The 27,212-nt window shown below is 55.9% G+C and overlaps 1 protein-coding gene across 22 annotated transcripts in view; it reads right to left on the bottom strand.

Annotated features, from left to right (window-relative positions):
• MACF1 (microtubule actin crosslinking factor 1) overlaps positions 1 to 27,212 on the bottom strand; it is a 110,090-nt gene that overhangs the window by 40,630 nt on the left and 42,248 nt on the right. For 18 of the 22 annotated variants that reach the window (XM_072355709.1, XM_072355708.1, XM_072355704.1 and 15 more), the window contains 30 exons: positions 26,902 to 27,095; positions 26,599 to 26,761; positions 26,254 to 26,337; positions 25,972 to 26,079; positions 25,272 to 25,370; positions 24,916 to 25,068; positions 24,597 to 24,685; positions 24,073 to 24,208; positions 16,452 to 21,566; positions 15,832 to 15,981; positions 15,343 to 15,558; positions 15,111 to 15,260; positions 14,424 to 14,651; positions 12,920 to 13,069; positions 12,598 to 12,831; positions 12,083 to 12,295; positions 11,201 to 11,710; positions 10,926 to 11,102; positions 10,371 to 10,494; positions 10,058 to 10,266; positions 9,489 to 9,806; positions 8,549 to 8,715; positions 7,722 to 7,878; positions 7,186 to 7,303; positions 6,361 to 6,420; positions 5,624 to 5,865; positions 5,174 to 5,303; positions 4,201 to 4,400; positions 2,842 to 3,337; positions 1,099 to 2,570 (listed from right to left, as the gene is read on the bottom strand). In XM_072355709.1, the coding sequence (XP_072211810.1) occupies positions 1,099 to 2,570; positions 2,842 to 3,337; positions 4,201 to 4,400; positions 5,174 to 5,303; positions 5,624 to 5,865; positions 6,361 to 6,420; positions 7,186 to 7,303; positions 7,722 to 7,878; positions 8,549 to 8,715; positions 9,489 to 9,806; positions 10,058 to 10,266; positions 10,371 to 10,494; positions 10,926 to 11,102; positions 11,201 to 11,710; positions 12,083 to 12,295; positions 12,598 to 12,831; positions 12,920 to 13,069; positions 14,424 to 14,651; positions 15,111 to 15,260; positions 15,343 to 15,558; positions 15,832 to 15,981; positions 16,452 to 21,566; positions 24,073 to 24,208; positions 24,597 to 24,685; positions 24,916 to 25,068; positions 25,272 to 25,370; positions 25,972 to 26,079; positions 26,254 to 26,337; positions 26,599 to 26,761; positions 26,902 to 27,095 (11,862 nt within the window). The remainder of the gene's footprint in view (positions 1 to 1,098; positions 2,571 to 2,841; positions 3,338 to 4,200; positions 4,401 to 5,173; positions 5,304 to 5,623; positions 5,866 to 6,360; positions 6,421 to 7,185; positions 7,304 to 7,721; positions 7,879 to 8,548; positions 8,716 to 9,488; positions 9,807 to 10,057; positions 10,267 to 10,370; positions 10,495 to 10,925; positions 11,103 to 11,200; positions 11,711 to 12,082; positions 12,296 to 12,597; positions 12,832 to 12,919; positions 13,070 to 14,423; positions 14,652 to 15,110; positions 15,261 to 15,342; positions 15,559 to 15,831; positions 15,982 to 16,451; positions 21,567 to 24,072; positions 24,209 to 24,596; positions 24,686 to 24,915; positions 25,069 to 25,271; positions 25,371 to 25,971; positions 26,080 to 26,253; positions 26,338 to 26,598; positions 26,762 to 26,901; positions 27,096 to 27,212) is intronic. The other 4 variants (XM_072355710.1, XM_072355711.1, XM_072355699.1 and 1 more) reach the window with 3 other exon arrangements.

Below are 27,212 nucleotides of genomic sequence, written 5' to 3'. Positions count from 1 at the left end.
GCCAGCCACGCAGGCTGGAAACTCCTCTCTGGATATACTCAGTGCAAGCAACGGCACCGTGTTCAGTGATGAAATTCAGTCCCTCCCAAACGATACAATTTTAATGCAGCCCAACGCAAAAGATAACAGCAACACGATACGTGAGCTCAAGTCTCCAACACTTCAGGGCTTTTTAGGATGGGCAGCCCCCAAAACAGAAACACCTCGACCTAATGCAGGACTCCCAGGGCTGCTGAGCGATGGAATGGGATCAATTAGCCATGAGATGAAAAGTAAATGGCTGTAGAAATGCCTCCCCCGCCCTGTTCCAGTTATGGCCAGGAAACGAGCAGCCAGATGTAAATCAGCCCATCACCAGCACACCAGCAATACAAGTTTCACAGCAAGAACACTCCTGAGAAACGTTAATGTAATGAATGCAGAGTAACAGCATGACCCAGCGCCACAATAACGCTTAAAAGAATTATTATAATCAAACACACTCCAACGTTTTTCTCAGCATTTCATGCAAGACTCGATGGCCCCCGTCAGCTCTTGGTGGGAAACAAGAAAATCCCCCAACCATTGCAAACTCTGCCTTGGTGTCTCTCCCTGTGAGTCTCTCACCTGCCACAGTTATTTGTAGCCTTATTTGTACCCAAGGCAAGAAGAAATGGATGTATGAGTGTTCACAGAAGTGAACAACGTGTGGGAATGGTGTGCCAGGTAAAAAGACTGGCTCAGATTAAGCCAACATCCCAAACACATTTCTTCTTCCTCCAACCCTACATACCAACCACCTCCAAAGGCCCAGGAGGCACTGGCACACCATTACACACCACAGGGAGAGGTGGGAAAAGACCTTTTTCCACCTGGTCCCAAAATCTTACTGCATCTTTTCATTGTGGACTATCAAGGCCAGCAGTTGATTTTGTATCCTCCTGAGCAACAGTATTTTACTGCATCCAAAACACAACATAGCAAAAAAAAAAGGCAAAAAGCCACAACAGATTAGTCCTACCCAACAGACACTGGTCTTACCCAACACTGGTCCTTCCCAATGGACAGTCGTTCAAACACAAGGAACAGCGTAAGACATGCTACAGCACAAGGACCTACCTTGAAGTCGGCCAGCTGCTGATTGATGGTCTCAACCTCCGTGCCCACCACCCACTGCAGAGCCTCGCTCTCCTCTGCTGCCGTTGTCATGTGGGTCAGCTCCTTCAATCTGCTGTAGAAATCCTCAACGCGTGCCAGCGTGGTCTCCACCTGCTCCTGTCGGCTCCTGCCCCTCTCGGTCAGTTTGCTGCACTGCTTACTCAGCGTCTCCAGTTCACGTTTCAGCCCTAATAAATCAGGGCTCCCCTCATCCTCAAGCATCTTCTTGCACTCACTTTCAGAAGCCTCAATGTCGGCCTTCAGCCCCTGCAGTTTGCTCAAGAACGTGCGAATGTCCTCTGCCTGGGACTGAAGGCTGTCGGCATCCCTCCCAGTGGGCCCCATGCCGTCCAGTTCGTCGTCGAGGTCTGCCAGCTGTGAGAACATCTCCCTCACCCGACCCGTGAACTGGCCGATCCCTTCCAGCTTGTTTTCCATCAGCACGCAGCAGTCGTTCACTTTCTGCCTCACTGCTTTGAACTCTTCCTGAGCCACGTCCGCTTGGCCCAGGAGCTGGGAGCAGTCCGACCCATCGGGAGCGTCTTCCACCAGCCCTCGTGTGAAGTGCTTCAGATAATCCACCTGCGGCTCCAGCGCCTGCAGCACCTCCTGCTGCGCCCTCAGCTTCTCCAGGTTCTTGTTGCTGCAGGCTTGCGGCCCCAGCGCCTCAAAGATCTCCAGCTGGTGCTTTGCCCCTTCCAGCTTCTTCTCAATGTTCTTGAAGCTCTCCTGAAACTCCTTGAGCCTCTGCGACATCTCGTCGATAGAGCCCGTCTTGGCTTGCAGCTCCTCCGTGATGGCATCCATCTCCTGGTTGATGGCGGCCTTCTCGTCTCGGATGTCGTCCTCATCGCTCTGCGAGGCGTCGATCAGGACGTCGGCAGCACTGTTCAGCATCTCCAGCACCGAGCGCCGCTTCTCCACGTCACCCAGCAGAGCCCTGGAGCGCAGCAGCGTGGCCTCCAGCTGCACCGGGTCCAGCGTTACCTCCAGCTCCGACATCTTGGCCTTGCAGTCCTCCACCCAAGGCAGGAGGTCTTCCATGTGCCGCTGGTACTTGTGGGCCTTCTGCAGGCAGTCCTTCAGCCTGGAGTGCCTGTCGGCTGCCTGCTTGCTCAGCTCTTCCCAGTGCATTTTGAGGCTGACCAGTTGGTTTTGCAGGGTGGTCTTCTCCTCCCCAGGCTGGACAGAGAGCAGCAACGATTCCCCCTCGGCCACAATCATCTCATAGGAGCCACTGTGTTGGTTGAGACTCTTCTGGAACTCCTCTTGCTCCTGAATTTGGCTCTGGAGCCTCTCCAGTTTAGCAGAAATAGGTTGGCTCCGAGCTTGCTGGCACAGTTTGTCATCGAGCCAGGTCCTGAGTTCATCAAACATATGCTGGAACTGCTGGGAACTCGCAAGCGCGGTCTGCAGTCGGTTCATCCGGTCGGCTGCAATGGAAATAAGATTAGAAGGCAACAATTAAGCTGGAATCAAATAAATGAAGAGCAATTATTTAAACTCAGCTCAGATGCACCAACTGTGTTTTGATTAACAGGAAGGAGTTTTCCATTGCATCACTAGCATCGCGCACCGGTTCATGAATTTCTGAAACAACTGGTAGAGATAATGCAGTAGTCTCTGCAGCCCTGACCAATTTCTGAGCGCAGTCTCTTACAATGCAGAAGGGGAAACCCTCCTCACACCTCCGTGCTGTCTCACCTGCCAGATCTTCCAGCCCTTTGAGAGGAAGAGCCACCGTTTCAAGCCGTTTCCGTAGCTCATCTTTGAGATACTGCTCCCCGATCAGGACAGACAGGCCGTCACAGAGAGTCTGAGCCTCTGCAATCTCCTCCTCCAGCTGCTCCAGGTCCGAGCGGATCTCACTGGTCTCCTCCAGCTGCTGCTTCACCGCGTCGGGCTGTGTGCTGACGGCAGATTGGCTGCTCAGGCGCTGCCCGACTGCCTTCACCTTCTCAGAGAGGCCCTGGAGGAGCTCCTGGTACTGGGTGCTCTTCACTATGGCTTGGTCAATCTGGCTGGAGCGGGAGTTGAGGCGTTCTGTCAGCTCGGACCATTTCTGGTTGACCCCTTGGAGCTCCTCCCGCACTTGGTTGGTGGATGGGGAAACATCTCTGGGGCCGGTGAGGATGCTCTGGGCTGCCTGGTTGAGCTGCTCGTGCTGTTGTCTGCGAGCTTCAAATTCCTTCAGCATAAACTGGAACAGAAATAACATAAAAATGTTTGCATGACACTGACAGCTCTGAGTACACACAGTCAAAACAAACCAGACCTCCAAGGGCTTCACCCAGCCCACAGAGCCCCTAGGAGCAAAGCAAGATGCTCCTGGGATGGGACGGCCATTGGGCATTGCAATTTATGGTGACTGTGCAACTTAAAAAGCTGGGAGTCTGTGACTGCAGTGATAGAGCACTTTGCTTTCTCTCTTAGTAGTCCTACTGCTGCGTAACGTAACATAAATCAGTTAAATGGGAATCTAATTACGTTAACCAGGGCCTTTCATTTTGTGACGTGGCCAGTCGGTTACGGACATGGCAGTATTTGGAAGCAGCTGGTAGGGGCTGGCAGCCCACTGAGGGGCAGCATCAATAAGTCCTGCAGAGCATCAGCGCAGGTCTTGTTTAGAGCCGTTTCACTCTCCAACAGGGGCCAAGTGATTCACTGATGAGTCAGACCAGAGCAGGGAACCGAGCACTGCACCCATCTCAGCTCATTCCCAGCAGGTTTTCGTGCACTTAGGAGCAGAACCCTGAGATCACCATCACTGGAGGTGCTCCAGAGCCACAGAGATGCGGCTCCGAGGGACGTGGTCAGTGGACACAGTGGGGGTGGGCTGGGGTTGGACTTGGTGACCTCGGATGTCTTCTCCAACCTGAATGATTCTGTGGTTCTAAGAGCGGGAATGGTGGAGACGGGTCAATGGTTGGACACTGCGATCACAGAGATCTCTTCCAACCTCCACGATTACAGAATCCTATGAAGAAGTGCCATCTTCCACCCTGTGGGCCACAAGCAGCACCTCCCCCATCACCCCTAACCTGTGATGTAGCACCAGCTCACCTGGACCTGCTGCTTCTGTGCGTTCAGCATGTTGGGATCGATGGAGAGGGGTCCCAGCACACTCATCATCAGCTCCTTCTCCATCAGCCACGGCCGCAGCTGCGCCTCGGCAGCCTGGAAGCTGGCCAGCTGGTTGGCCGACTCCTCCAGCTTCTGCTGCCGCTCGGCTGTCGCCTGGCTGGCTCGTTCCCACCTGCAGTCTGCACAGAGCTGGTGTTGGTTGTGCTGCCCTGGGCTGGGACGGCTCCGCACCCTCCCCCTGGTTCACCCGGGATAGGAGAGCTCTGGCTTCTTACACCTAGCTCTATTCACTCTCCATCTAAGAAGCCATCACCCATCCATAATGGCCCCGTGGTCTCGAAGCTCACAGAACAAACCTCACAAGAGGCATCTCTGCAATGCAGGCACTGCTGCCAACAGCTCGTCTGACCTTGGACAGCCCCCTCCCACCTCTGGCTCCAACACAGCCCCGATAAATGGATGCTCCCCTGTGTCAGCCCTCAAGCACCACGTTCACATCTCCTGGATGGAGAACTCCATGAACACATTCCTGCTATTTCTAAGCAGGGACTCGCTGGGCTTCTTTTTAAACACACTGCCTTGTTTAGTCAACACTCAATTACCTGCAGCACCCTTGCTAACGACCCGAATTTCATATCTAGCAACGCAGCTTTTAATCAAAGTAATCAACTCGTGATGCTGATGCTTGTTTTGTTTTCTTTTTTAAAGAAGTAATTTAAGGAGACAAGCCTTTAAAATAGACATCCATCATGGAGAGCTCATTAATCAGAACAGAGCTCGTCTCTGGAACACCTTGTGCACCAGACAGCTCGCAGATAAGGTCGCTATTTACTGCATGTTAATTAGAAGCGACTCTGCTCTGCTGTGACTTTGGAGCCGTCCTGCAGCCCGGAATCACTTCTAATGTGATGCTTCGAGACAGAAACCTCCCGACAGCGCTGCAGGCACTTACTCAGGTCGTCCTGCATCTTCTTCCAGTTTGCTGCTTCCGGAGAATCGGGATATTTCTCCAGCAAGTCAGAAAGTGCTTCTTTAACCTTCTGGATCTTTCCAGAATTCTGTTCCAATTCAGCCAGGAATGCCTGGAAAGGATCATTGGAACTTTGTTAGATGCAGCACAAAAGAGCAGAGCCACTGAGGGGGAATGAAGCGGCAGCTACAAGCTGGAGAAGAGCAATTTCTGCTCTTTGCACTTTAATGGAATCGCTTCATTTTTCAGCAGCAGCACGAGCCATCTTGGCTCCCAGAGCACCACGGGTGGGAACTGCTTCCCACGGGGAGCTGGGAGGGCAGCTACAAGCACAGCAGAGCCAAATAAATGCCCGAGGGCACCAAGTGTGGGAGCACCCAAGTGTCCTCGGGGCAGATCCAGCACTTCCACCTGGCTGCTCTGTGGGGTCACCTTGTTGTGCTCGGCCTGAGCCCGCACGGTCTCCGTCTTGGTGGGTGAGGAGGAGGCTTCCAGCTCCGACAGCGCCCGCTCCTTCGACTCCAACCACTGCAGCACAGCGCCCGCTTCCTCCTGCACCGCTTGCATCCTCTCCAGCATGGCTGAGAGCTGCTGCAGGCGCTCCCGCAGCGCCGCGCCGAGACCCTCATACTGCCGGCTGACGTCCGACACGTCGCACTGGATCTCGGTCAGATCTGTTGCCAAAAACAGCAGCCTGGGATGAGGAGCGCGGCCCCACAGCACGGCGCCGGCAGGCACCGACTCGGCCCTGGGCAGCCCTGGCTGAGCCGCAGTGTCACTCAGTGGCACCATGTCACCCCAGCGCTCTGCCCCCCCCACCAACATGTGCTGACAGTTTGCAAACAAAGCTCGTGAACTAGAAGCAGATAACGGGCAATAATTAAGATGCTCTTCAGCCGGAAGGGCTGGATGGCATTATAATCCCTGCGAACCAACAGATTTAATTGCAGGCCCTGCGACGATCTCCATCTATCAGCCCTGGCATCATCTGATGGTGTCGGGGCAATGCCTGTCCTTCAGCCTGACCCACATCCACCCCGTTGGTGTCACTGAGCCCATCTGCAGGCCCATTTCACTTTGACAGGATGCTGATGGTGTCACACTGGGGCTGATGTCTCACAGATGGAAATGCACAAAGCGGATGTGGACGCGCAGCGGAGCGCTCTCACCTTTGCAAGTGTGGAATCCATTCACGCTGCCCAGAGGCCCCACTGCGGGCAGCACAGAACCTGAGCGGAGGGGATGGGGACAGACAGGAGGACAAGACAGACGTGTTAGGACTGCGCACAGCAAGCGGACAGGAGCACAGTGTGACAACACAGCCCTTGGCACTGAGCACGCTGACAGCTGACCTACAGCTCCCCTCTTTTACATATTTGACGGCACACTGAGTGAGCAGCTGAGCTTTGGCTGGCACTGCACGCCAGCTCCTGGTTCCACACACCCTGCAGGCTGTTCGTGGAAGTTTCCCCATTGAACTGCTCATCAACCCCAAGAAATAAGCACAGACTGTACATTCCCATAAAGGCCCATCAGAGGGGAGAGTCCAGGGCCTCGTTCTCACGAGCTGGAAGACAAACTTCAGCTGGTTTCCAAACAAACCAGACATAATCTCACTGCTCCACAGACTCAAAGCCAGAAAGGAGATCAGTAAACCCCGCCTGAGCACCACAGCCTCCCATTCCATGTGGATATGGAGCCCACACATGGTTATAAGGCCCAGACCTCCCCATGCTGAGCACCAACGCAGTGCTCTCTATAGGGCAGCCCCTGGGACCAAGCTGCTGTGCCTGGTGCTGGCAGGCTCAGAGTAAGTGACTGAGGCACAAACACAACAGCCTGACTGCTTGCTGGGCCGAACCACCTCTGAAGTCATCTGAAGTTTGGTCAGAAGGGCAGGTAACCTCATTTCTGGCTGAATGCAGGCTAACAGAAGCTGCTCGTATAGGTCTGTGAAGGAAGGAGCCCTCCTCATGAGCAGGGCTGCCACTCACCCGCCTTGGTCTGACTGTCGGGGGCTGTGATCTCCACAATCAGGTTCTCCAGGAGGGTCCCCCTGTGGCTGAGCTCCTCCACCTGTGGGCCCTTCCCTGACCACTCCTCCAGCAGCTCCTGCATGGAGGCAAAGGCTGCAGTCAGTGGCTGCTCCCACAGCACTCCGTATCCATCCCACACAGCCCTCATGCCAACCCACAGGGATGCTGCAGGACCCCCATTGTGGCCCTGGAATTGTTTGGGTCCCGAGGATGCATCTTGATTTAAGGCTGCCTTTGATGTCTAACAAAGAAAAGCACACAGCAACAAATCCTAAACCCCTGACAAAGCTGGGGGTGGAGGAAGGGAAATGTGCTGTATGTGGGAGGACCACTGCTCTGCTCCCTCCTCTGCACACCACGGGATGCCCGCACACAGGGGGGGCTGCAGTCCAGCAGAGAAGCATCACTGAGAGCCCAAAGCAGCCCCAGGACACAAACCATTTATTCCCCACTCCAGCACTTTCACAGCAGCTCCTCCAGCTCCCTCTGCCCACCTGGACCCGCTGCCTGCGCCGCTGCAGCTCCTGGGTGCCCAGCGAGGTGTCCAGGGGCGGCACTTTGCCCTCGCTGTCCTTCAGCCACCTCCGCAGGGCTGCCACCAACCTCCGAAACTCGTCCAGCTGCTCCTGGCAGGACGAGGCGTCCCTTTCTCTGCGAGTGAAAAGGTTTTGGATGGTCAGAGCTCGTGCTTCGCCTCGCAATGACTGACGCTTCAATGCAGCACAGTTGTGTCTCCAAGAACCCATCTTTTTATTAGCAGCAGCAGATGCTGCTTAGGAACTGTGCACGGGGCAGCCGGGGGGCTCACACTGCTGGGGCTGTGAGCAGCCACTGCATGGTGCTGAGCTACAGGGCTTAGTGTGGAATTCTGCTGCTTTTGCCCCATCACCTCCCTTGCAGTTCAGGAGCTGGGAGATGTAGCTTGCAGCCTCCCCCCAGGACACAGGCAAGCTGCTGCTCCAACCCTACTCGTGCTCCCAAGGGCTGAGTCAAGCTCAGGATGCTGCTGAAGCACCTCTAACCCAATGCCAGGGATCACCCTGCTCTGCTCCGTCACCCGTGATGCCCCCACAGGACGGGCTGTGCCGGCCCACGCTCTCAGCAATGTGCGAACGCGGCTCCGCAGCACTGGGAATGTTCCAGCCGCCCCCAGCCAGGGCTTTTTATAACGTGTCAGCTGCAGAGAGCTGCGCTGAGCTCCCGGTGTGGGATGGGAAGCAGGAAGGCTTTGCTTGTGCATCTCCCAACCCCCAACAAAAAGCAGAGCTGACGGGGCCCTGCTCAGGCTGCGAAGGCTCTGGGGGGTCAGACCGAGGCTCACCTCTCCTTTGCCACCTTCTGCAGCTGCAGGAACTCCTCCTTCAGATTCTGCAGCTTCTCCTGTTGTGCAGCAGCACCGGGCACAAAGCCGTTGGCACCCAGCTCCACAGCCAGCTGCTCCAGAGCAGCCAGGTCCTCCTGGTGCTGCCCCAGCTCCACGTTCAGCTCCTGCCAGAAGCAAAGGGTGATGCTGGCCGTGCCCTCAGCAGATTTAAGGAGGGGGATGAAAGGACAGCCCTGTGCCCTGGTGAGCTGCAGACCCTCTGCAGGCAGCACCATACATTGCACCAGAGGCAGACAGACAGGCAGGGCTCAGGACCATGTTCCTGAAGCTCTGGCTCACTATATCCCTAAACCAGCTGCGGCACCAAATCCCACTTCTCCCTGCCCTTTCCCTGGCGCTGGCTTAAGGTCACACAGTAAATACGAAGGGAAACCCAGACTGGGCCACCCCAATCCAGCATAGCACAAACACCTTGTTTTACATCAGCAGCTTTTCTGCTCCTGCGGGCAAACCGTGCCCCACAGGACAGCACTTGTAGGGAACCTGAGCGAAGAGTCCACACAGCCGCTGCTGGCCACCAGGACTCACTGCTGGGTCACATCCTGTGCTGCACTTGCTGCCAACACTTGGGTGTTTTGCTTATTAACCTACGGAGGCTTTAACTGGTAAAGCCTCCCTATATTTGGATCAGCCCCCAGGACACTGATCCCGTCAGAAGATTGGGCTGGCTTCAAAGAAATGCCATTCCCAGCTCTCCCTGCTGCAAACAGCCTCAGCTGCTCCAGCCTCGCTCCCTTCCTCAAGCAACCAGCAGGTTCCTGTGGCCCATGATGGGGGCTGCGTGTGCAGGGTGCAAACCCCACAGAACGGCAGCACTCGGGAGCGCTGTGCAGGCAGAACCCACTCCCTCCTTTGGGCAGGGGAAGGCGCAGCTCACCTGGAGGTGCTGGGAAAAGCGAGCGATGTCCCGCTCCGGCTGGTTCCCAGATGCCAGCATCCGTGCTCTGCTCTCCGTGAACTGCTGCAGCTTCTCCGAGAGCTGCTCATACTGCTCCACCTTGGGCAGGAGACCCTTCAGCACCTCCTCTTTCTCCTGCTGCTGCTGGCACAGCCTTCCAAAGCGCTCCGCCGCCTCCTCCAGCTTGCCCTGCAGGGCAGCAGCTGTGCTGCCATCCGCCGTCTCCGCAAAGCGCGTCACCATCTCACGGGTGGCTTCCAGGCAGCTCCTCTGCCGGGCGATGTCCTGCTTCAGCTTCTGGTGGGAGCAGCACACACAGGATGCCTCATTAGGAAGGAGCAAACCAAACAGGCACAGAGAGGCTGCGCTGCCCCATGGAACAGCAGCACGCATCTGTGGGCGCCCTCTCCTGGAGGAGTCCGAGGCCACAGAGGGGCAGCCTGAACTGGCGGGGGGCAACCAGCCCACAGCAGAGGTTGGGACTGGATGGGCTTTGAGGTTCCCAACCCAGCCGTGCTGTGGTTCTGTGCTTTGAGGTGGGGCCTTACCGCGCTGCTGGCCAAAGAGTCCTGGATGGCGGCGGAGGAGAGCGCGCCCAACTGCTCCGTGCTCAGACTCCTCTCAATATCAGCTACTGAGTGCAGGAGGCTCTCCAGGCTCTCCTGGACACTCTGGGACTGTGCGATGGATTTCTGCAGCAGGTCTGAGCGCTCGGCCATCTGCTGGGAGAGGCTCTGGAAGCGGCTCACGATGGCGTCTGCAGAGACCAGCAGATGTAGAGTGACTATCCTCATTGCTTTTCAGTCTGTCCCCATCCATTGCTGCCACACCAGCGGCTGCTCCCTGCTGTGGTTGTTTTACCTGTTGTTTCCTGAATGTGCCTGTGATCCGGGGCCGGCTCTCCTTGCACCTCCAGCAGAGACCGAGCTGCTTTCTGGAGCTTCTCCACTGGCACCTGATGCTCAGCGAGGTTTCCCTGCAGCTGCTGCTTTGGCACAAGACAAAGTTGGTGTCAGCCACACATAAGAGACCCTCGCCCACGGGGAGCGTGATGCTCCATTTAAACCCTGAGGATCCCTGTTCTGCTAACCAACAAACCCTACAAATAATGTAGGTCAGAAGGCTGCAGGCAGGGCTGACCCCAGCACTGGGTCAGGCTGTTTGGGGACACTCACAATGGGGGAATTTCCTCCCTACATTCCATTGGGGCACCCCCTGGGCCCCTCATTCTCAAGCTCAGCACCTCCCAGAACAACCTGCAGTGACTGCAGAGCCTGCGGGTACAGCACAGCACCCAGCCAGCAATACAAGAGCAGTCTGAATCTCTTGCTACTGATGTCCAGCACTGAGGCTGCAGAGCAGAGGCTCTGTATGTGCTCCAGCACTCCCCCAGGAGATGACCTGAGCCCCACGCACCCCTGTGCTGGCGAGCTGCTCCTGGAGAGCTGCGGGATCGGAAGAAATGCTCTCTGACAGCAGCTTCCCAACTGCAGCTTCACTGTCCTCCAGCCACGTCTGGAGAGACTCTGCCACCTCCTGGAACTGCTGGTAATGGTCCAGCAGGGCGCTCAGGTGGGAGCCGAGCCTGGTACACTGCAAAGGAGCAAAGAGACACAAGGGGAGGATGCACACAAGATGACAGCAGACAGAAAATGCCCAGGAATCCCAGGGTTTCAAAGCCCTCCAGGTACCTTGCAGTGCAGCGTGGTATACCGCTGGCTCGCATCCTCCAGCTTGCTCTTCACCACGCTCCCAGATGATCCTGCATCCCCCGCAGCTCCCTCGGCATCCAGCACCTTCTGACCCGACATGGTGATGAAGCGCAGGTCGCCTTTGTGGGAGATGACATCCTCAGAGAAGCTGCTCTGCCGGAGCAGCAGCTGCCGGATGGACTCCGGGTCGCCGTCCCCTTTGCACATCCCCTCCAGGTCCTGCTCCGCCTGCTGCAGCCAGGCCTCGAACTCCCCGTGGTCCCGCAAGAACTTCTGCAGCTCATCCCTCAGCACTTGCACTTGCTTCAGCTGCACCTCGGCACGCGCCAGGGACGCCGCATAGCGCTCCTTCAGCTCCGCCAGCCCGCCCTGCAGCCGGGCCCTCTCGTCCTCAGGCAGGCTTTGGCCGTGCTTGTCCAGGAACGCCTGCGCTGCCTGCGTCGCCAGGATGACGTCCTGCTGCTGGGACAGCAGCTCCTGGTGCTGGGCCTGGAACACACCGACCAACATGCAGCAGTGACCCCCATGACTGCACTGCACCCAAACCCCCGCAGCACGTGCAGAAGGATGCAGTGGGGCTGTGTGCGGGGCTGAGCCCTGCATGAAGCTGCAGTGCTAAAGAGGCAGGACAGAAGTAACCCTTCTCATTAAGGGCACTGTTCTCTCATTATGCTGGTTGCACCGTGCCTGGTGCCAGCTCCACCACTGCCCACCACGCATCCTTCAGGTCAGGCAGGGACTTCCCAGGAGTTCCCCATAGGGAAAACCACCCCAACGTGTGCTTTGGAGGCCAGACCCATCCATCACCCAACCCACATGCACAGGCAGGGAGCTTTGAGGGAATGAGGCATCAGCCCTGACCTTCAGTCCCTCAAACTGCTCATCCAGGCTCTCGGCAGTGCTGCCTGCTCCCACCACGTGTCCATCAGGGATGTCCCCTGCACCCTTCCCAGCTCGCTCAGCAGGGTGCAGTCTGTACTGTGGGATTTCTCCCTTCTGCTCCAGCGATGCCACCCAGCTCAGGAGCGTGTCAATCTTATTGCTGTTCTCCTGCAGCTCTTTGGCAGCTTTCACCTGAAATCACAAAGGCTTTGGGTAAGAACGATCCCTTTTACCCACACTCAGCAAAGTGCTGCTTTTCACCCCGATGCAACATGGGGCCACACACCCCAGAGGGCTGTGGATACATCTCACAGGTGTGTGGAGGTGCTCAGTGCCCACCCCAAGGCTCAACCAAGGACGCTTTGTGATCCACTACCTCCACAACCAGGGCAATGTGAGGGCAGTGAGAACAGAGCATTGTTGGACTCATTCAGGGACTCAAATGAGTCTGAATCCATTGAGCAGCCCGCGCTGCCCTCAGCCAGGCACGTTACCTTCTTGGTCTCCTGCTGCACTGCAGCAGTCACAGCACTTTCCAGCTCCTTCTGGGCCATCTCTGTCCTCTCCTGCAGGGAATGGTACTGCTCCTTGGCATGCTGAAGCTTCTCCTGCAGTACTGCCAGCTCTCCAGGCTCCATCTTCACCTTGTTCTCCTCCAAAAACTCCTCTGTGCTTTTCAGGACGTTGGCAAAGGAGGCGGCTCGGCTCTGCATGTTCCTCTGCAGCTCCTGGGCAGACAACCGCATGATCCCATAAGGCTCCAGGCATTCCCAAGGCAGCACCAACCCTCCCAGCCTCCTGTTTCAAAGCACTGACCTTCACATCGCTTTGCCTCTGCTGTAAGGCAGGCAGGTCTCCTTGGCTGGCTGCTCGTTGCTGCTCCACCAGCGTGTCCTCAGCTGCTGCCAGCCAGGAGCTGAGCTCAGCCAGGTTCTGTGCGCGGGCTGCCTGCTGCTCCTGCAGCGTCTGTGGTCAGAGCAGAGGGGGAAAGAGGTGTTAGTACCGGGACTGCGCCTCGCTGCGCACATGGCTGAAAAGCAAGGCAGGAGGTTACAGCTGGAGCACCTTCCTGGGGGGGATGCAGCACAGAAACTGGCTTCAGCAGCTCTCCCTGGGCTCTCTCTCCCTCTTACGTTCACACGCTGCAGGAATGGGGCTGAGGTCCAAAGCCCAGCACAGTGCTGGGGGACTGCGGTGCACATCTGCCACCACTCAAGCAGGTGTCTCTCGTTTTGCTTTTTAAGAACCCCATCCAGCTCCAGTTTACGCAGCTCTCTCTTGGGAGAGCGCCATCAGGAGTTTCTGTGCCTCTTCCACCCAATGTTCTGAACAGGAAAACTGCACCAGAAACTCAGCTGAGGAGACGTACCAGCCTGGCAGTGGGCAGCACCACTGTGGAGCCCCAGCTGACCCAGGGCTGGCTTTTGGACGTGGGGTTGGGGAGGGAGCCCAGGGGAGAGGAAGCGTTTCTGCAGCTGACCCAGCTCCCATGTTTTGCTGCCAGAGAACAACAGAAGCGCCTGTCTGAGCAATTGAGCATGATGTGGCCTGAGAGTCCCTGCACCGTTTCTCTTCCCTTCCCCGGGGAGGTGAAGGTTTGTGTTTCACTGGGCATTTCAGCAACGTGATGTACAAAGTTGAGCAAAACACTGTGCTTGCATCTCACAGTCATAAGATAAATAACAGAAGCAAACTGAAAGAGCCTTCTTAAGAGCTCTTCCGCTGCAAAGCGAGTTCTTCCTGGGTTAGGATGGGCGCACACTCAATCTGAAAAAGCAAAGCAAACCGGTTAATACACACACACACTGTTAATAAAACCACATTAATACTGTCTTGAACAAGAGAATCCATGCAGTGATGGGCGCTGCTGGAATGCAGCAGGACGTGGGGACTTGCTTTTGCAGCTGCTGGCTGCCTTGGTGCATCATCGGCTGTTTCTCTAGCAACAGCAAAACCTTGCTTGTGCACCAACAGGACACGAGGACCCAGCTGTGGTGCCAGCTACACACAGAGGTTTCCTGGCGGGCTTACAGAGACCAGGGCTTGTCCCACCCGGCCCAAGATAGGATAGCAGCAGAGAGCTGTGCTACCCACACCTTGGGAAGGCTCGGCTTTCTGCAAGGAAAGCAACTTTCCACCTGGGAGCTACGTGGCAGGAAGAATGACTTTAGAGCAAGCTCATGATGTGCAGCGAGAAGTCATAAACCGTGAGTGGCATGCAGTGACATCCCAGACGAAGGGCTCAGTGCACACTCCTGTGGCTGGAAAGCACTTCAGCGAGCAAAGTGCAGGCAGGAAGCAGATGTCCCACAACCTTCACCTGATCCATCTGCTCCGCTTGCTGGAGACAGACCTGCAGCACCTCCACCTGTGCCGTCACGCGCCCCGCCAGCTCCCGGAAAGCTTTCTGCAGCTCATTGAGCAGCCGCAGCAGCTGCCTGCTCTGCTGGGGGCTCAGGTCCTGGGCATGCTCGGAGATAAGGAACTGAATGTCGAAGGCGGTGGCGTCGAGCTGAGACTTGGTGTCAGCAAGGGGCTCACTCAGCTCCTAGAAGGAAGGGAAGGGCCTGTCAGGCAGCCCCATTGACCACACAGCCTTCATCCCTTTGGTTTCAGCTGCCAGCATGCAGGAGATGCTGAGCTGACCAAATCTTGAGGGCCATCACTGCCACATGAATGACTGTGGGGGGGGCGGAGCTCCTCACAGCACTGATGGAGAGTGGGGAGGTGTGACAGAGGGGCTCTCGGCCCCATGGGAATCCCACAGAACTCTCAGCTTCCACCACACACACGTGCATTCATTCCCCAAATGGCCAGAGCGGGTGGTTCACGCTTTGTGGAAACAAATTACTTTGGAGCAAACTCAGCATCTCTGCTCCTTCTGTGATGAAGGACAACCACAAACCCACCGAAGCTCCTGGAGGGAAGCAGGATTAACAGCTTCTCCTCCGCACAGAGAACAGCAACTGCATCCATTGGGAAGGATTGGGGGCATCGCCATGGTTACCTGATAGCGCTGGAGGCAGCGACTCAGACTGCCCACATCTGCCGTGTGCTGGTAATCACTGCTGTCCAGTGCCTGCGCCGTGCCGGACACCCAGCACAGCAGCTCCTGCAGCTTCCCCTGGAGGGTCTCATGTTGTGCTGTGATTTCAGCCTGAAACACAGAAGAGCCCCACTTACACAAGGAGCGGGGAGGGCAGTGCGACAGAAGGCAGCAGGGACAGCCACAGCTTTACCTTGTGGGTTTCTGCTGCACCACGAAGGTTTTGCAGCCGGGACTCCAGGATGTCACTTGTGGAGCTCAGAGACCTCTGGAGGTTCTTGGCATCCTTCTCCAAAGCCCTCAGTAGTTGCTCAGGGACTTCTTCAGGCGGGCTGGCCACGATCCGCTTCACGGCATCCAACTCCTGGTTCACTGGAAAGCTGAGCTCCCGCAGCTCGGCACCCAGAGCCTGGGGCAAAACAGCATCGTTATGGCTCCCACACACTGACTTCATCTTCCCACTGCTGGAACTGACAGCACTGCAGAGGTTTTGGAGAGCCAGCTCCAAACTCTGCACGCATCTGCTGGGAAGACTCATTGCAATTGACCCGTCCGTGCAGCCCTGCTGGCTGCCAGCACCCGAATGCCTTTCTCCAGGCTGTAAAACTCATTTCAGCCACGCTCAGGGAGTGTCAGAGCGGGGAGAGATGGGGTTTGCACACTAATGCCTGGCCGTGCTCACCTCTGCCTGCTGCAGCAGCGTCTGCAGCACATCCAGGTTCTGCTCTGCTGGCTGCACACGTTTAATTCTCATCTCAATGTCTCGCAGCATGGAGAGATAGGAGATGAGCTTCTCGTCGTGCTCCAGGCACATCTTCTTGCTGAACCTGATCTGCAGAATCCGACAGTGAAACAAAAGTTCAGATTTAAAGAGAAAACTTTACAGAGTTATAAGTAATTTTTAAAAGAAGAAACCCCCTGAGAGCAGCCCATGCCAGGGACTTCCCACCCGCTGCCCTTATCTCCAAGATTTACTACAGGAAAAATAAAACACACGGCTCTTTGTCCAACACAAGCTTAGAAATGGCAAGAGATCTATTGTGTTACAGTAGAAGTGCCAAAAAAAAGCTCCTACTTATTAGTCATTTGTAAGCAATGCTCCAGCAAAAGGAAGCCACAAGTAAGTGATTTCAGTCATACATCACTGCACCCTTTGCCAAATCCATTGCAGCTGATCTTGTAAGATGAAGCCCCAGACCTCCATCCTCATGTTCTGACCATCCTCCATGCTGAGCACCCAGAAGCAAATCACACACAAGTCATTCAGAACCAGCACTGCAATAGCAGACAGCAGTACCGTACCTGGGCAGGTCTGGCAGAGTCACTCGAGGTCTCCAGCATCTCCCCCTCCACAATGACGGGCAGGAGCAGCCCCCGATCGCCAGCACCCCCCTGACGGGGCTTCTCCTGGGCTGCTTCCTCATGGGCCACATCCCCCTGGGGCACAGGGGCAGCGGGCACAGCTTGGACCACGCTGATGGCTGCTGATGGCTGCTGCAGGGGGGGTGCACAGGTGTCCTGAACTTCTGCGGGTTCCTCTCTGATGATTAACTCCTCTGGTTTTAAGCTGGCTGCAGCAAACGCATCACTGGTGGTTTCCACTTCAGCCTCCTCCTGGTTCAGTGTCCCTTCCACCTCCAGTGCTGCAGAGGAATGGGGACCCTCTCTGACCGCAGCTCTCAGCACGGCTGCTGCTTCCCCTGGTTCTGGGGGGGTGGGAACCATTTGGACCCCTGTGAGTTTTGCTGCATCTCTCCCAGGGATTGGCTTTGCTTTCCCATCCCTGCTGCTCTCCATCTGCTTTTGCTTGGATGTATCTTCTGCCCACCCAGCAGGAAGTTCCTTGGTGGCAGCCTCAGGCTTTGGTTCTGGAGCTCTTGAGATGAAGTCCTCCTCTTTCTCTTTCCCTGGAGTTTCTTTGGATATTGGAATGGGAAGGGACTGCTTTTCTACAGGTTTCTCAGGCTGAATGATGTCTCCTGAGACACCAACCTGCTTTGTTCTCCTTTTCCTGCTTTTCTGTTTCTGGGCAGGTTTTAGCTCAATTTCCCCCATTCCTTCCTCATCACCTGGACCTTCTGCCTCCGCTCTGGGGGTTTCTCCCACAGATCTTCTACCTGCAGGTTTGTCTCTTGCAGGCTTCACAGGGACATCGGCCTCATGGGTTTCTCTGGGCGCTGCAGGACCCAACTCCTCCTTTCCCAGACCCACAGATTCCCGGGGCATTACCTGTGCTCCCTGCTCCCAGCTGCCCACCCTCTCAGAAGCCACTGTTGCACCTTCTGCCAGAGCTCCATCCGTGCTTACAAGCCCTCTCCTCCTCTCCTCCTCAGCGCTGCAGAGCTCTTCCTCCACTCCCACTACTTCCACTGTGCCCAGCTCTGCTGCTTCCCCTCCTGCCCCTTTCCTCACATGGGAGCTGCTTTCTGCAATCTCCATCTCTGCTGCCTTCATCACCACATCTACAGACAGAGATGCTGCACTCACTGCTGCGGATCCTGGAACCATTTTGCCCATTTCTCGCTGCTCTCTCGCACCCTCCTCTGAAGCCTCCAGAGGGATCAGCTTTGGTCTCCCTCCTTTTACTGGGGAACTCACAGCTTTGGACCTGGCTTTGTGCTCTGTACCATCAGACACAGCAGCACCGCTATGCAGGACCACACCTTCCTCTTTCAGAGAGGCTTTTTCCATCTTTTCCTGGGAAAGTTGGGGTTTATCTACCGTGAGGACCTCAGAGCCATCGTCCCCCACGGACATTTGTGCCTCTTGAAGAGCAGCAGCTAACCTCTGGCCAATCAGCCCCTTTTCAACAGCTTCCTCTAATGCCAATCTTTTCCCACTGCCAGCGTCCACAATTCCCCCTGCCCTCAGCTGCCTGCTGCCGATGACCGTGGCCATCCCCTCGTCCAGCATCCCCTGCTGCAGAGCGGCCTGCAGGGACAGCCTGCTGCTGACAGCCCCCTGCACGAAGCCCCCGCTGTCAGCCTGGCCCTGCAGCAGCCTCAGTGTGGGCAGGGGGTCGGCCCTCCTCAGCCGCAGCGCCTCGGCACACGTCAGCGCCCGTCCCGATGCCTGGTCCCGCATGGCTCTGAAGGGATGCACCTCCAGGTACCTCTGCCCAGACTCAATGTCAATCCTGCACTTCTTTACCATCTCAGTGTAGGGCACGACCAAGCAGCTCTCGGGGTCTACGATGCCGTGTTTCAGCTCCGGGGAGGACAGGGCTTTCTCCACCACCTCCCGGGGCAGCAGCCCGTCCTGCGCTGCCTGGCTGAGTGCCATTCTCTGCCCCGTAGTGGGATCGATGACGCTTCCAGCCCCAGCCTGGATTTCTTGCACTTTCTTCTGGAATTCGGGGCTAACGATCCCTGCCGTCACCGCCTGGGGCAAGGGCAGCTTCTCCTTGGTCACTGGGTGAGTGCATTCCTGCAGGCACACCCCCTCAGCCTTCAGGAGGTCGTCATATAAATCCCTACTGATCAAGTCATGTTTCATTGCGTCGCTGACCGAGAGCCTCATCCCCGATGGATGGTGAAGGATCCCTCCGCCAGCGATCTGCCTGGTCAGCAGCTGAAATGCTTTTTCTCTCTCAAGGAGCCCTCTTTCAACAGACTGAGCAACAGTCAAAGGCTGCTTGGTTTTGGGATCCACAATCCCGCTGGTTTCAGCCTGTAAGCCAAGGAGCTTCTGCCTGGTGGCCTCATTGGTGCTTTTCCCTTTGGAAGCCTTCTCCAGCTTGACCAGCTCCTTCTGACTCGTTGGCTCTATGAGGCCGAGGTTTGAAGCCAAAGTGACCGACACTTTTTTGCCACGTTTTAAGTCAACGACACCCCCGGTAACCACCTGCCCCTCCAAGAGCCTCATCGCCGTCTCCTTGTCCAGAAGGCCGACGGCAGCAGCGTCCTTGATGGAGTAGACAAAGTTGTTGCCCGGGTCCAGAACACCACTGATGGCTTTGTCAGACACGAGCACCTTCTGGAGAAGCTTCTCATCCATCAAACCTTCTTCGATGACGTCCTTGGTGGTCAAAGATTCACGCGTGTGAGAGTCAAAGAAGCCACTGAACATCTCCATTTTCTCCATCAGCCTGACAGCCGTGTGGCCGGGCACCGCACCGCAGGACACGGCTTCGTTCAGAAGAAGAGTTCTGCCCATCTGCTCACACAAAATGCCGCCGCTCCGCAGCTGCGTCTGCAGCGCTTCCAGAACGTCCTCCTCGCCCCGTCCCGGGGGCTGAGGCAGAGCTGCACCATCCTGAGCACCCAGCACTTCTTCCCTCAGTCCCTCCTCCACGTGCAATACGCTCTCAGTATTTTTAGTGCACTCCATTTGCTCAGCCTCTGCAGTCCCGGTGATTGCAGCCTCCTCCCCTCCCAGCGAGCCGTTCTGAGCCGTCTCCTCATTCACTAAGTCAATCTCTCCAACACCTTCTCTCTCTAATTCAAGTTCCTCCGCACCCCCAGATCTCTGTGCTGTGGCTTCCAGTCTCTCTCTGCTCTCACCAATATGCACCACCAAATGGCTCTCACTTTTTACAACACCCACCGTAGTTTCCAATGCCCTCTTCTGCCCTTTGATGTCTTCCACTCCACCTGCTGCAGTGGGTTTGGACTCTCCTGCTTCAATGATCATTTCCTCTGTTTCTCTGGATCTGCTGCCAGAGTCGCAGGGCTGTGCTGGTATGGATAATTTTACCTGAAGCTCCTCCTTGCTTGCAGAAGCCATCTGCTCTCTCCCAGATTCAGCATCGGTTTCACTTTGGGTGGCAGCCCGTTCAGCACAAACCTGCCCTTGCTCTTCCACATGCAGGACATCTCCTGCATCGTCCAACCAGAGCCTTCCAGGCCCCATCACCACCTCCCCATTCTCTAAAGCAGATCTGGATGGCAGGACCTTTTTGCTTCCTTCCTGTGGAGGAGCAAGCTGCAGCTCAAGCTGCTGCACAGCCACGCCATTGCAAGGTGCTCTTTCAAGAGCTGAAGCTTCCTTCTCTCCAAAGCTCTCGCTCTCTTCCAGTGGTTGTGCACACAATCCATTTTCTTGGGTTTGGATGAGGTCTTTAGTGAGGTTGCTCAACTCCCCATCTACTAAGAGCAGCTTCTGCCCATCGTGGATGTTGATGTAGCTGTGGGTCATCAAGTGGAACATCAGCCTTTCATCGTCACTCCTCAGCTCGGGGTCCTTCTGCCCCTGGTGCCCTGCAGGGCTCCCTCCAGAGGAGCTCCTGCTCGGAGCACGGGCCAGCTGCCGGCTGCCCATCACATCAGGTATCACCATGGATTTCAGCTTCTTCACCACATCCCTTTCTAAGATGCCGTGTTCTATTGCTTTCTTCCAGGACAACACCTCAGTGGTTTCTGGTATAAAGACAGCCTTAATGAGCTGCCTCTTGCTGAGAATCTTGTAAGCCAGTTCTGTAGACAGGATCCCTTGCTCTAAAGCATCTGCAGCTGGGACGACCTCCCCTGTTTCTGGCCACAGGAGCCCCATGAAGGACCGGAGGGATTCCAGGATCACCAAAGCAACCCGTGGTGTTACCAACTCTTTCCTTACAGCTTCATCAACGGTCAGTCTCTCTCCTGTGACCGTATCAATGATGCCACCTGTCTGAAGCTGCCGGATTAGAAGTGTGCATGCCAAATCCTGGTCAATTAAATTATGTCTCATAGCCTCATCCACAGCCAGTCTGTGCCCCGTCCTGGGGTCAACAATGCCACCAGCAAAGAGCTGGGCTTCCAGCAGCCTCACCATCACCTGTCTGTCTATCAGCCCTTCCTGGACAGCACGGAAGATGCTGACTTTTCTGCCCGATTTCAGGCTCACCATCCCACCTGCCAGCTGCTTGACAGGGAGCAACTTCGGTCCAGTGTCTTGGTGGAGGATGCATCGCTGCATGAGCTCAGATAGGTTGATTTTCTCAGCAGTGTTGGGGTCAATCAAATCCTTATTACTCTCCAGGTGGGACAGCAGCCTGGAGTAAAGCTGGGGAGGAAGGAGCCTCTCTTGCACAGCCTTCTCCATGCTGATTCTGCCCTGAAGGGTTTTAAAGCCGCCGGTGACAAGTTCAACCTCGAGAATCTTTAGCCCGGTGCTCTCACTAATCCTCCCCTCTTCTATCGCAGCAGCAGCAGGGAGGAGCTGCCTCCCTTCGCGTCTGGCTTCGTGCACCTGCTGGAGAGCATCCTTCAGCTCCTGCAGCACTCGGAACGTCCTGAGGTTGATGATGTTTCTTGCCAGACCTTCCTCCAGGGAGAATTTTTCACCAGTCTCTGGAAGAACTAAGTCAGATGTGATCACCTGAGCCTCTAAGAGGACGAGGCCGGTCTCCTGATCTATAAGACCTCTCTGCATGGCACCAAAGACAGGGAATATTTCTACTGTGCCAAGATCGATCACTCCTGCCACTGCTTCGTTGGCCTGGAACAGAAAAAGAAGGACAAGAATCAGACCAAAATCAAGCACTTCCAGCACTCAGATTGCATGAGGTTCAGGGAGTGGACCCAAAAAAAAACCCCAAACAGGCCCAAAAGCTACTCCCAAAGTGTTTGAAGTGCAACTCCAAAGGCATCCCAGCACGCACACTGGTGCATTTGCTAGCTTTCAGGCTGCCAGCAAGTTTGATGCTCAGCTAGTCCATCACCAAGGGCAGCACTGAAATACTTCCAACATCCACCACCAGTAATGCAGCAAAGCAGCAAAGCAGCAACACCCAGAAGTGTTCCTAATGCTCCATGGAGCAACAGGGAAGGAAACTGACAGACATCAAAGCCGTTTCACAACTCACACCTTAAAAAAAGAAAGATGACACAAATACCACCTCATTCTAACAGGGAATAACCCCAGAAGACCCTCCAGGGTAGGTAGAAACTTCTTCCAGTGCAGTTTCCACCCTGACCCTTCCATGCTCAAATCCTGCCCTTTAGTGCCAGATGTCCAGGGAACACCGCAGGCCTCGTGCTCCCAGCAGCACTGACCAGCCATGCACTGCAGCACAGGCACTGCTCCTGGCATGCACAGCAGCTCCCCAAGCATGTCCAACTGCTCTGCCCTGTGCCAGCACCTGGCTGTGCTCTGTGGGGGCAAGGGAAGAAACAGACAAAGTTGTACATCCCAGCACAGGGACAGTGACAGGCCTGGAACTTTGGTATTTCTGGAGGGGTTTTTTCTTGCAGGGAGGGTAAGAACCCATGGCAAAGAGCAACAGCACTCGGGGCCTTCGGATCTCTCCCAGCTGGCGTAGAGTTGACTCAAGCACTGCATTATTTCTGATGGGGAGGAGCGATTTAAACCACAGGACCCCAGGAGCAGGTGGGGTCAGCAGCCCCGGCCCTAAAGAGCAGCCCAGTGCCCCCCACCACGGGGCGGGTGGGCGTGCTGGGAACACCAACCTGCACCACCAGACCCAGACACACACCTTCAGAAATGAACAAGCCACGGAAAGACAGAGAAGAAGAGGTGAAAGAGGATGATACAAGAGGAGATGGGAGGAGGGGAGTAAAAGGCTTTTACTTACCACAGTTGCAGGGTGTGCCTTGAGCAGTTAAAGACAGAGCCTTATGGAGCAGTTCAGCCGTATCACACACAGTGTAAAGCTTGGTGTTAGCGTCCAGCATGCGACCGTTTTGTTTGCAAAAAGAACCCCCCACACAGGTCGTCCTCTTTCGCTCTGTGTGTTTTGTTTGTTTAAGTCCCGGAGGGTTAGTTAAACTTGTAAGCAAGGATGTCAGTTAATCTTAAAAACAGTTGACGTGAAACACAAACTGTACAGGGACACATCATGCTCAATTCAGCGCGCTCTGCTCTGCTTTTTGTTTTCCCTTTTTAACTTTATAACGTCTGTCTGACAGTTGGAATTTTCCAGCAAGCAAATGTTAAAGAGTCCTTCGTGCTCCCTGTACAATGAAGCAACTGCACCCCACGGCAGCCACGCTGCAGCCTCACATATGGGCCAAGGATCTGCGGCACAGCCCCGGTGCCAGCCCTCATCTCATCACCTGGGCTTTGGGAGTGGGAGTGAAAGCTGCTCTGATCAGAGCCCTGCCACAAGGAGCGAGGCCTGGGCAAAGCCTGCACACCACAGCTGCTTTCCTGCCCATGAGAGAGGAAAAGGGGAAGAGGGAATGGACCGAGTGCCCTTCCCGCTGCCAGGCTCCTTCCAGCCATGGCGCAGTGCTGGTGGGACTCACATGGAGTCAGCCGAAGTGCTGGGACTCAGGGGAGATACTGTGCTGGGAGGTGACAGCTGCAGATACACGTCTCAGATGAGTCCGTGTCCTGCTAGAACAGGGCTTCACTCACCGACCCAGCACCAAAACCAGATCCAAGCAGGTCATTGCTTCAGGGTACAGGGAGCCAGCAAGCAAACACACAAATATATCCACCGACACATGTATATACACTTATAGAACACGTACATGTATATCTGAATGACTGCAGACAGCTGGCACAGAGGCAGGAAGGATGCACCCAGAGCACTGGGGCGTGCAGGGCCCCGAGCAGCCCTGCGGGGCCAGTGGGACAACACAGCTCTCCACTTGGGGGGGTCTTCCTTCAGCCACGACCCCAACAAAGCCCTCACGATGCCGTGAGGCTGTGCAGGCAATGTGTCCTGCAGGAAGCCTCCTCCTTGTGCCTCCAGCCCTCCCGCTCAGAAGGGCACCGTGCGGAGGATGCAGACTGAAGACCCTTTTACCTCTTTGCCCACCATATGAGCAAGCCAACCCTCCTTCAAGCTCTGACTGAAAACATTGCACAGGACAACTCCCAGTGAGCTGTGCCAGGGCTCCTGCTGGGCCACCAGCCACCGGGCCAGCCCTCAGGTGAGGCCTGGACAGAAAAGATGGGACGGCAGCCACGTGCCAGTGGGTGGGCAGCCATGTGACACACAACCAAACAACACCTTTTTCAGCCCCTTTTTCAGTACCTTGTGCTCTGTCTCCTGAGCCAGCTGGCTCTGCAGCTGCTGGAGCTGCTCGGTGGTGTCGGTGCAGAGTGCCTGGTACGTGTCCTTCAGTGCAGCTACCTGAGCAGAAATCTGATCCTTCTCCTGGTGGGAAAGCCTGCAAGGGAAAGGGGAATCTCTCAGGGGAGCTCCACAAAGTATCTGCCAGCTCCACAGAATGGACACGATGTTCTCCCAAAAGAAAAGGACAAACCCACCACGAGTCCCATCTTCCCACTGTCCTGCTCCTTGCACGGAGAGTAATTGCGCTTGGCAAGGGCTGACCAGCAATATGACCAAACCCCCACATGTATGGGGTTGGATCATCACTGAAGTGTATTGGTATTGTCCCAGCAGTATAAGCATCTCATATTTCATAGCTGTTGTTGCAGATGGGAAGAAATGACCCTTTGCTGTGTGGAAATCAGGCGCTGACTTCAAGGATGCCAGCCCACCAGTGCCCACCACAGGGTAACTCAGCTCCCCCCGCCTCGGGCTGCACTCACTTGTGGTTGTGCTTTGCCAGGAAGATTTGCGATGTTTTGATGGCCTCAGAGACCTGTTCCTTCTTTGCAGCCAGCTCCTCATTGAGGGCCTGTTGAAAAAGCAAAAGGAAGCTTAATTCAGCCATAGAAGAACAGCAGAAGTAAAGCAAACAGCCTCATGGTTGCCCTCCACAGTGCATTTCATAGACAGACTCAGGGACTGCGGTCATGAGAGAGGTAGCACTGCTTTCCTGGGAGCCCAGTAACACAGTGACACCAAGAGGACAGGGGACACGTAACACGTGTGGGTCAGAAGTGGGCCCAGAAGGTCCGTGCCTACCTGCTGCTCTGAGATGGACTTCTCGATGTCTCCCAGCTCCCTGCTCCGGGCAGCAGCTGTTCTGCTTTGCACGCTCTGCTTCAGGCCCACAGCCCAGCCCAAGAGCTCCTTCACCTTGTCCACGTGCTCTTGCTTCTCCTCCTCCACCACTTTCTGCAAATCAAGGAGGAAGAAGAGAATCGTCTCAGAGGGGTCCCAGATTTCCAGAGGCTCCCAGGAGCAGCACCTGAGACACAACCTGAACGTGGAACTGAAAGCTGAGGGCAGACGACAGAGAAGCAGAGCAGCAACCCTGAGCTGCAAGGAAGCAAGTCTGGGTGATCCGAACACGGCTCAGCCCCATGCAGTGCTCTCACCTCCTCCTCCTCCAGCCGCCGCAGAGCATCACTGATGTACTTGACGTGCTGCGTGGTCAGCGTGACCAGGGCTGTGTATCGAGTGCGCAAATCCATGAACTGCAAGGGGACAGAAGGGCGGCACATCAGCCACAGCCAGCAGAGCTGCTGCACTGCACTGCACAGCACGACATGGATGCAGCATCTCTGCCCTGGAAAGGTCCCCGGTATGGCCCCGCTGAGGGCAGCAGCACAGCAGGGGGGGACGTGGCCACGCACTGCATGCTGCACAACACTGGAGCCGAGGGGACGCTCTGGTCATGGACATGGGACAGGAGCTCAACTCTTACAATGAGGGCTGTTGGGATGTTTGATATCCACACGGAGCAGACACGACCTCTAAGGTCTCATCCCAAAGATGCACACACAGTAATGCTGCATGGCGCCCCGGTTATTTACCTCGCCGGGCCGAAGGGCTGAGCCGACCCCGCTGCAATTGGCCCAGGGGTTCCCAGCAGTCCAGGTATTTCATACCTGGCTCTTAGAGCACTAAGCCATCCTCTCTGGCTATTGGAAAAAACAGCGAGGGTGGAAACTGTATTTATCCATCGAGTTCAGCAGGAAGGAGCTCATTTCACAGAGGCAACTGGGCGGTTGGATGGAGTGGAAGAACCCCCCAGCCCTCCCCGCTCCCCCATGTGAGGCTCAGACACGTCCCTACCTCCTGTGTGATGGCATCCGAGGAGGACAGCATGCGCCGGCGCTTCATGGGGGACTTCTGCTGCGACTCCACAAACGCGCGGTACGTCATGAGCTGCAGCTCATAGTCCTGCAAACACAGCGGGGTGGGGAGAAGGACGCTGCAGTCCCTTCCTTCACACCAGCACCCTCAGAGCTCCAGCTCCTGCGGGCTGCTTGCAGGCACGGTCACCTCTCTGCTAACCAGGAGGTTAAGAGCAGGCGAGGTGCAAAGCTGTGCCCTGGCTTTAGGAAGGGCCCTTACCTTGACAGCAGCCGAGTACTGCAGGGAGAACTTCTGACACTGGTCCAGCTTGGCTTGATTCTTCTCGATTTCTGCAGCCAAAGCCTTCAAAACAATTCAGAGCAAACACTGATTGTCAGCATGGCGGCCACAGGTGAAACGTGCCAAACTTCCGTTCCTATCTTTTGCCTTTTGGGTGAAGTCCAACTTTTTATGCACAGCCCATTTCAACCTCAAGGTAAGGAGCTCCTCCGCCTCCCTGCCAGCCTTTGAGAATTCATGTTCTCAAGCTCGAAGATGGAGGGATTTTAGCACAAGCAGACGTGCTCAGGGCAGTGCTGCAGGACACCCCACCTCCCATCTCACCGTCTGCTGGCTCAGCTGCTCTGACAGCACCCGGCTGTCCTCCGCCTGCCCAGGTTTCATCAGCTCCTGCTGGGCTGTGATGTCCTCGATCCACTGGATGAGGGCTCTGTGGCACTGGCGGTAATCGCTCAGCACCTCCTGGATGCTCTCCAGCTCTGTGTGGCTGAAAGCAGAATGGAAACAAGAGGGGTTAGAGGGGTATCCCTGTCACCCGAGGGCACCCATCGGGGTGAAGAAGCCTGATCCAAACCCTCAGCTGAAGCATGAAAGCAGATCTGGGAATGAAGGTGGGAGGTTCCTCACCGGGTCTCGATCTGGGCGCAGGCTCTCTGCCAGCGGTCCCACAGCTGGCTCCCCTTCTCCTGGTAGCGCTCGAGGTCGATGCTTCGCTCCTGTCTCAGCTGGTACAGCTGCTCTCCCACTGCCTTCGCCTTCGCCATCTCCTCCTCTAACACGGAGAACACCGAGTTCTTGCCCTTCACTTCCCCGAGCCATTGCTTCAAGAACAACACGAGGCAGCTCAGGTTTAATGTCACAGAAAGCAGAGCACAGAGCTTCACCTAAGGCTGCCATTAAATCAGAGTCCCTCCGTTCTGTAGCTGCAAAGCGAGCAA

The sequence above is a fragment of the Excalfactoria chinensis genome, chromosome 22 (genome assembly GCF_039878825.1).
Source record: "Excalfactoria chinensis isolate bCotChi1 chromosome 22, bCotChi1.hap2, whole genome shotgun sequence".
Taxonomy (NCBI): domain Eukaryota; kingdom Metazoa; phylum Chordata; class Aves; order Galliformes; family Phasianidae; genus Excalfactoria; species Excalfactoria chinensis.
The sequence above is the reverse complement of the archived record's forward strand: the minus strand, read 5'-3'. Positions and strand labels throughout refer to the sequence as shown.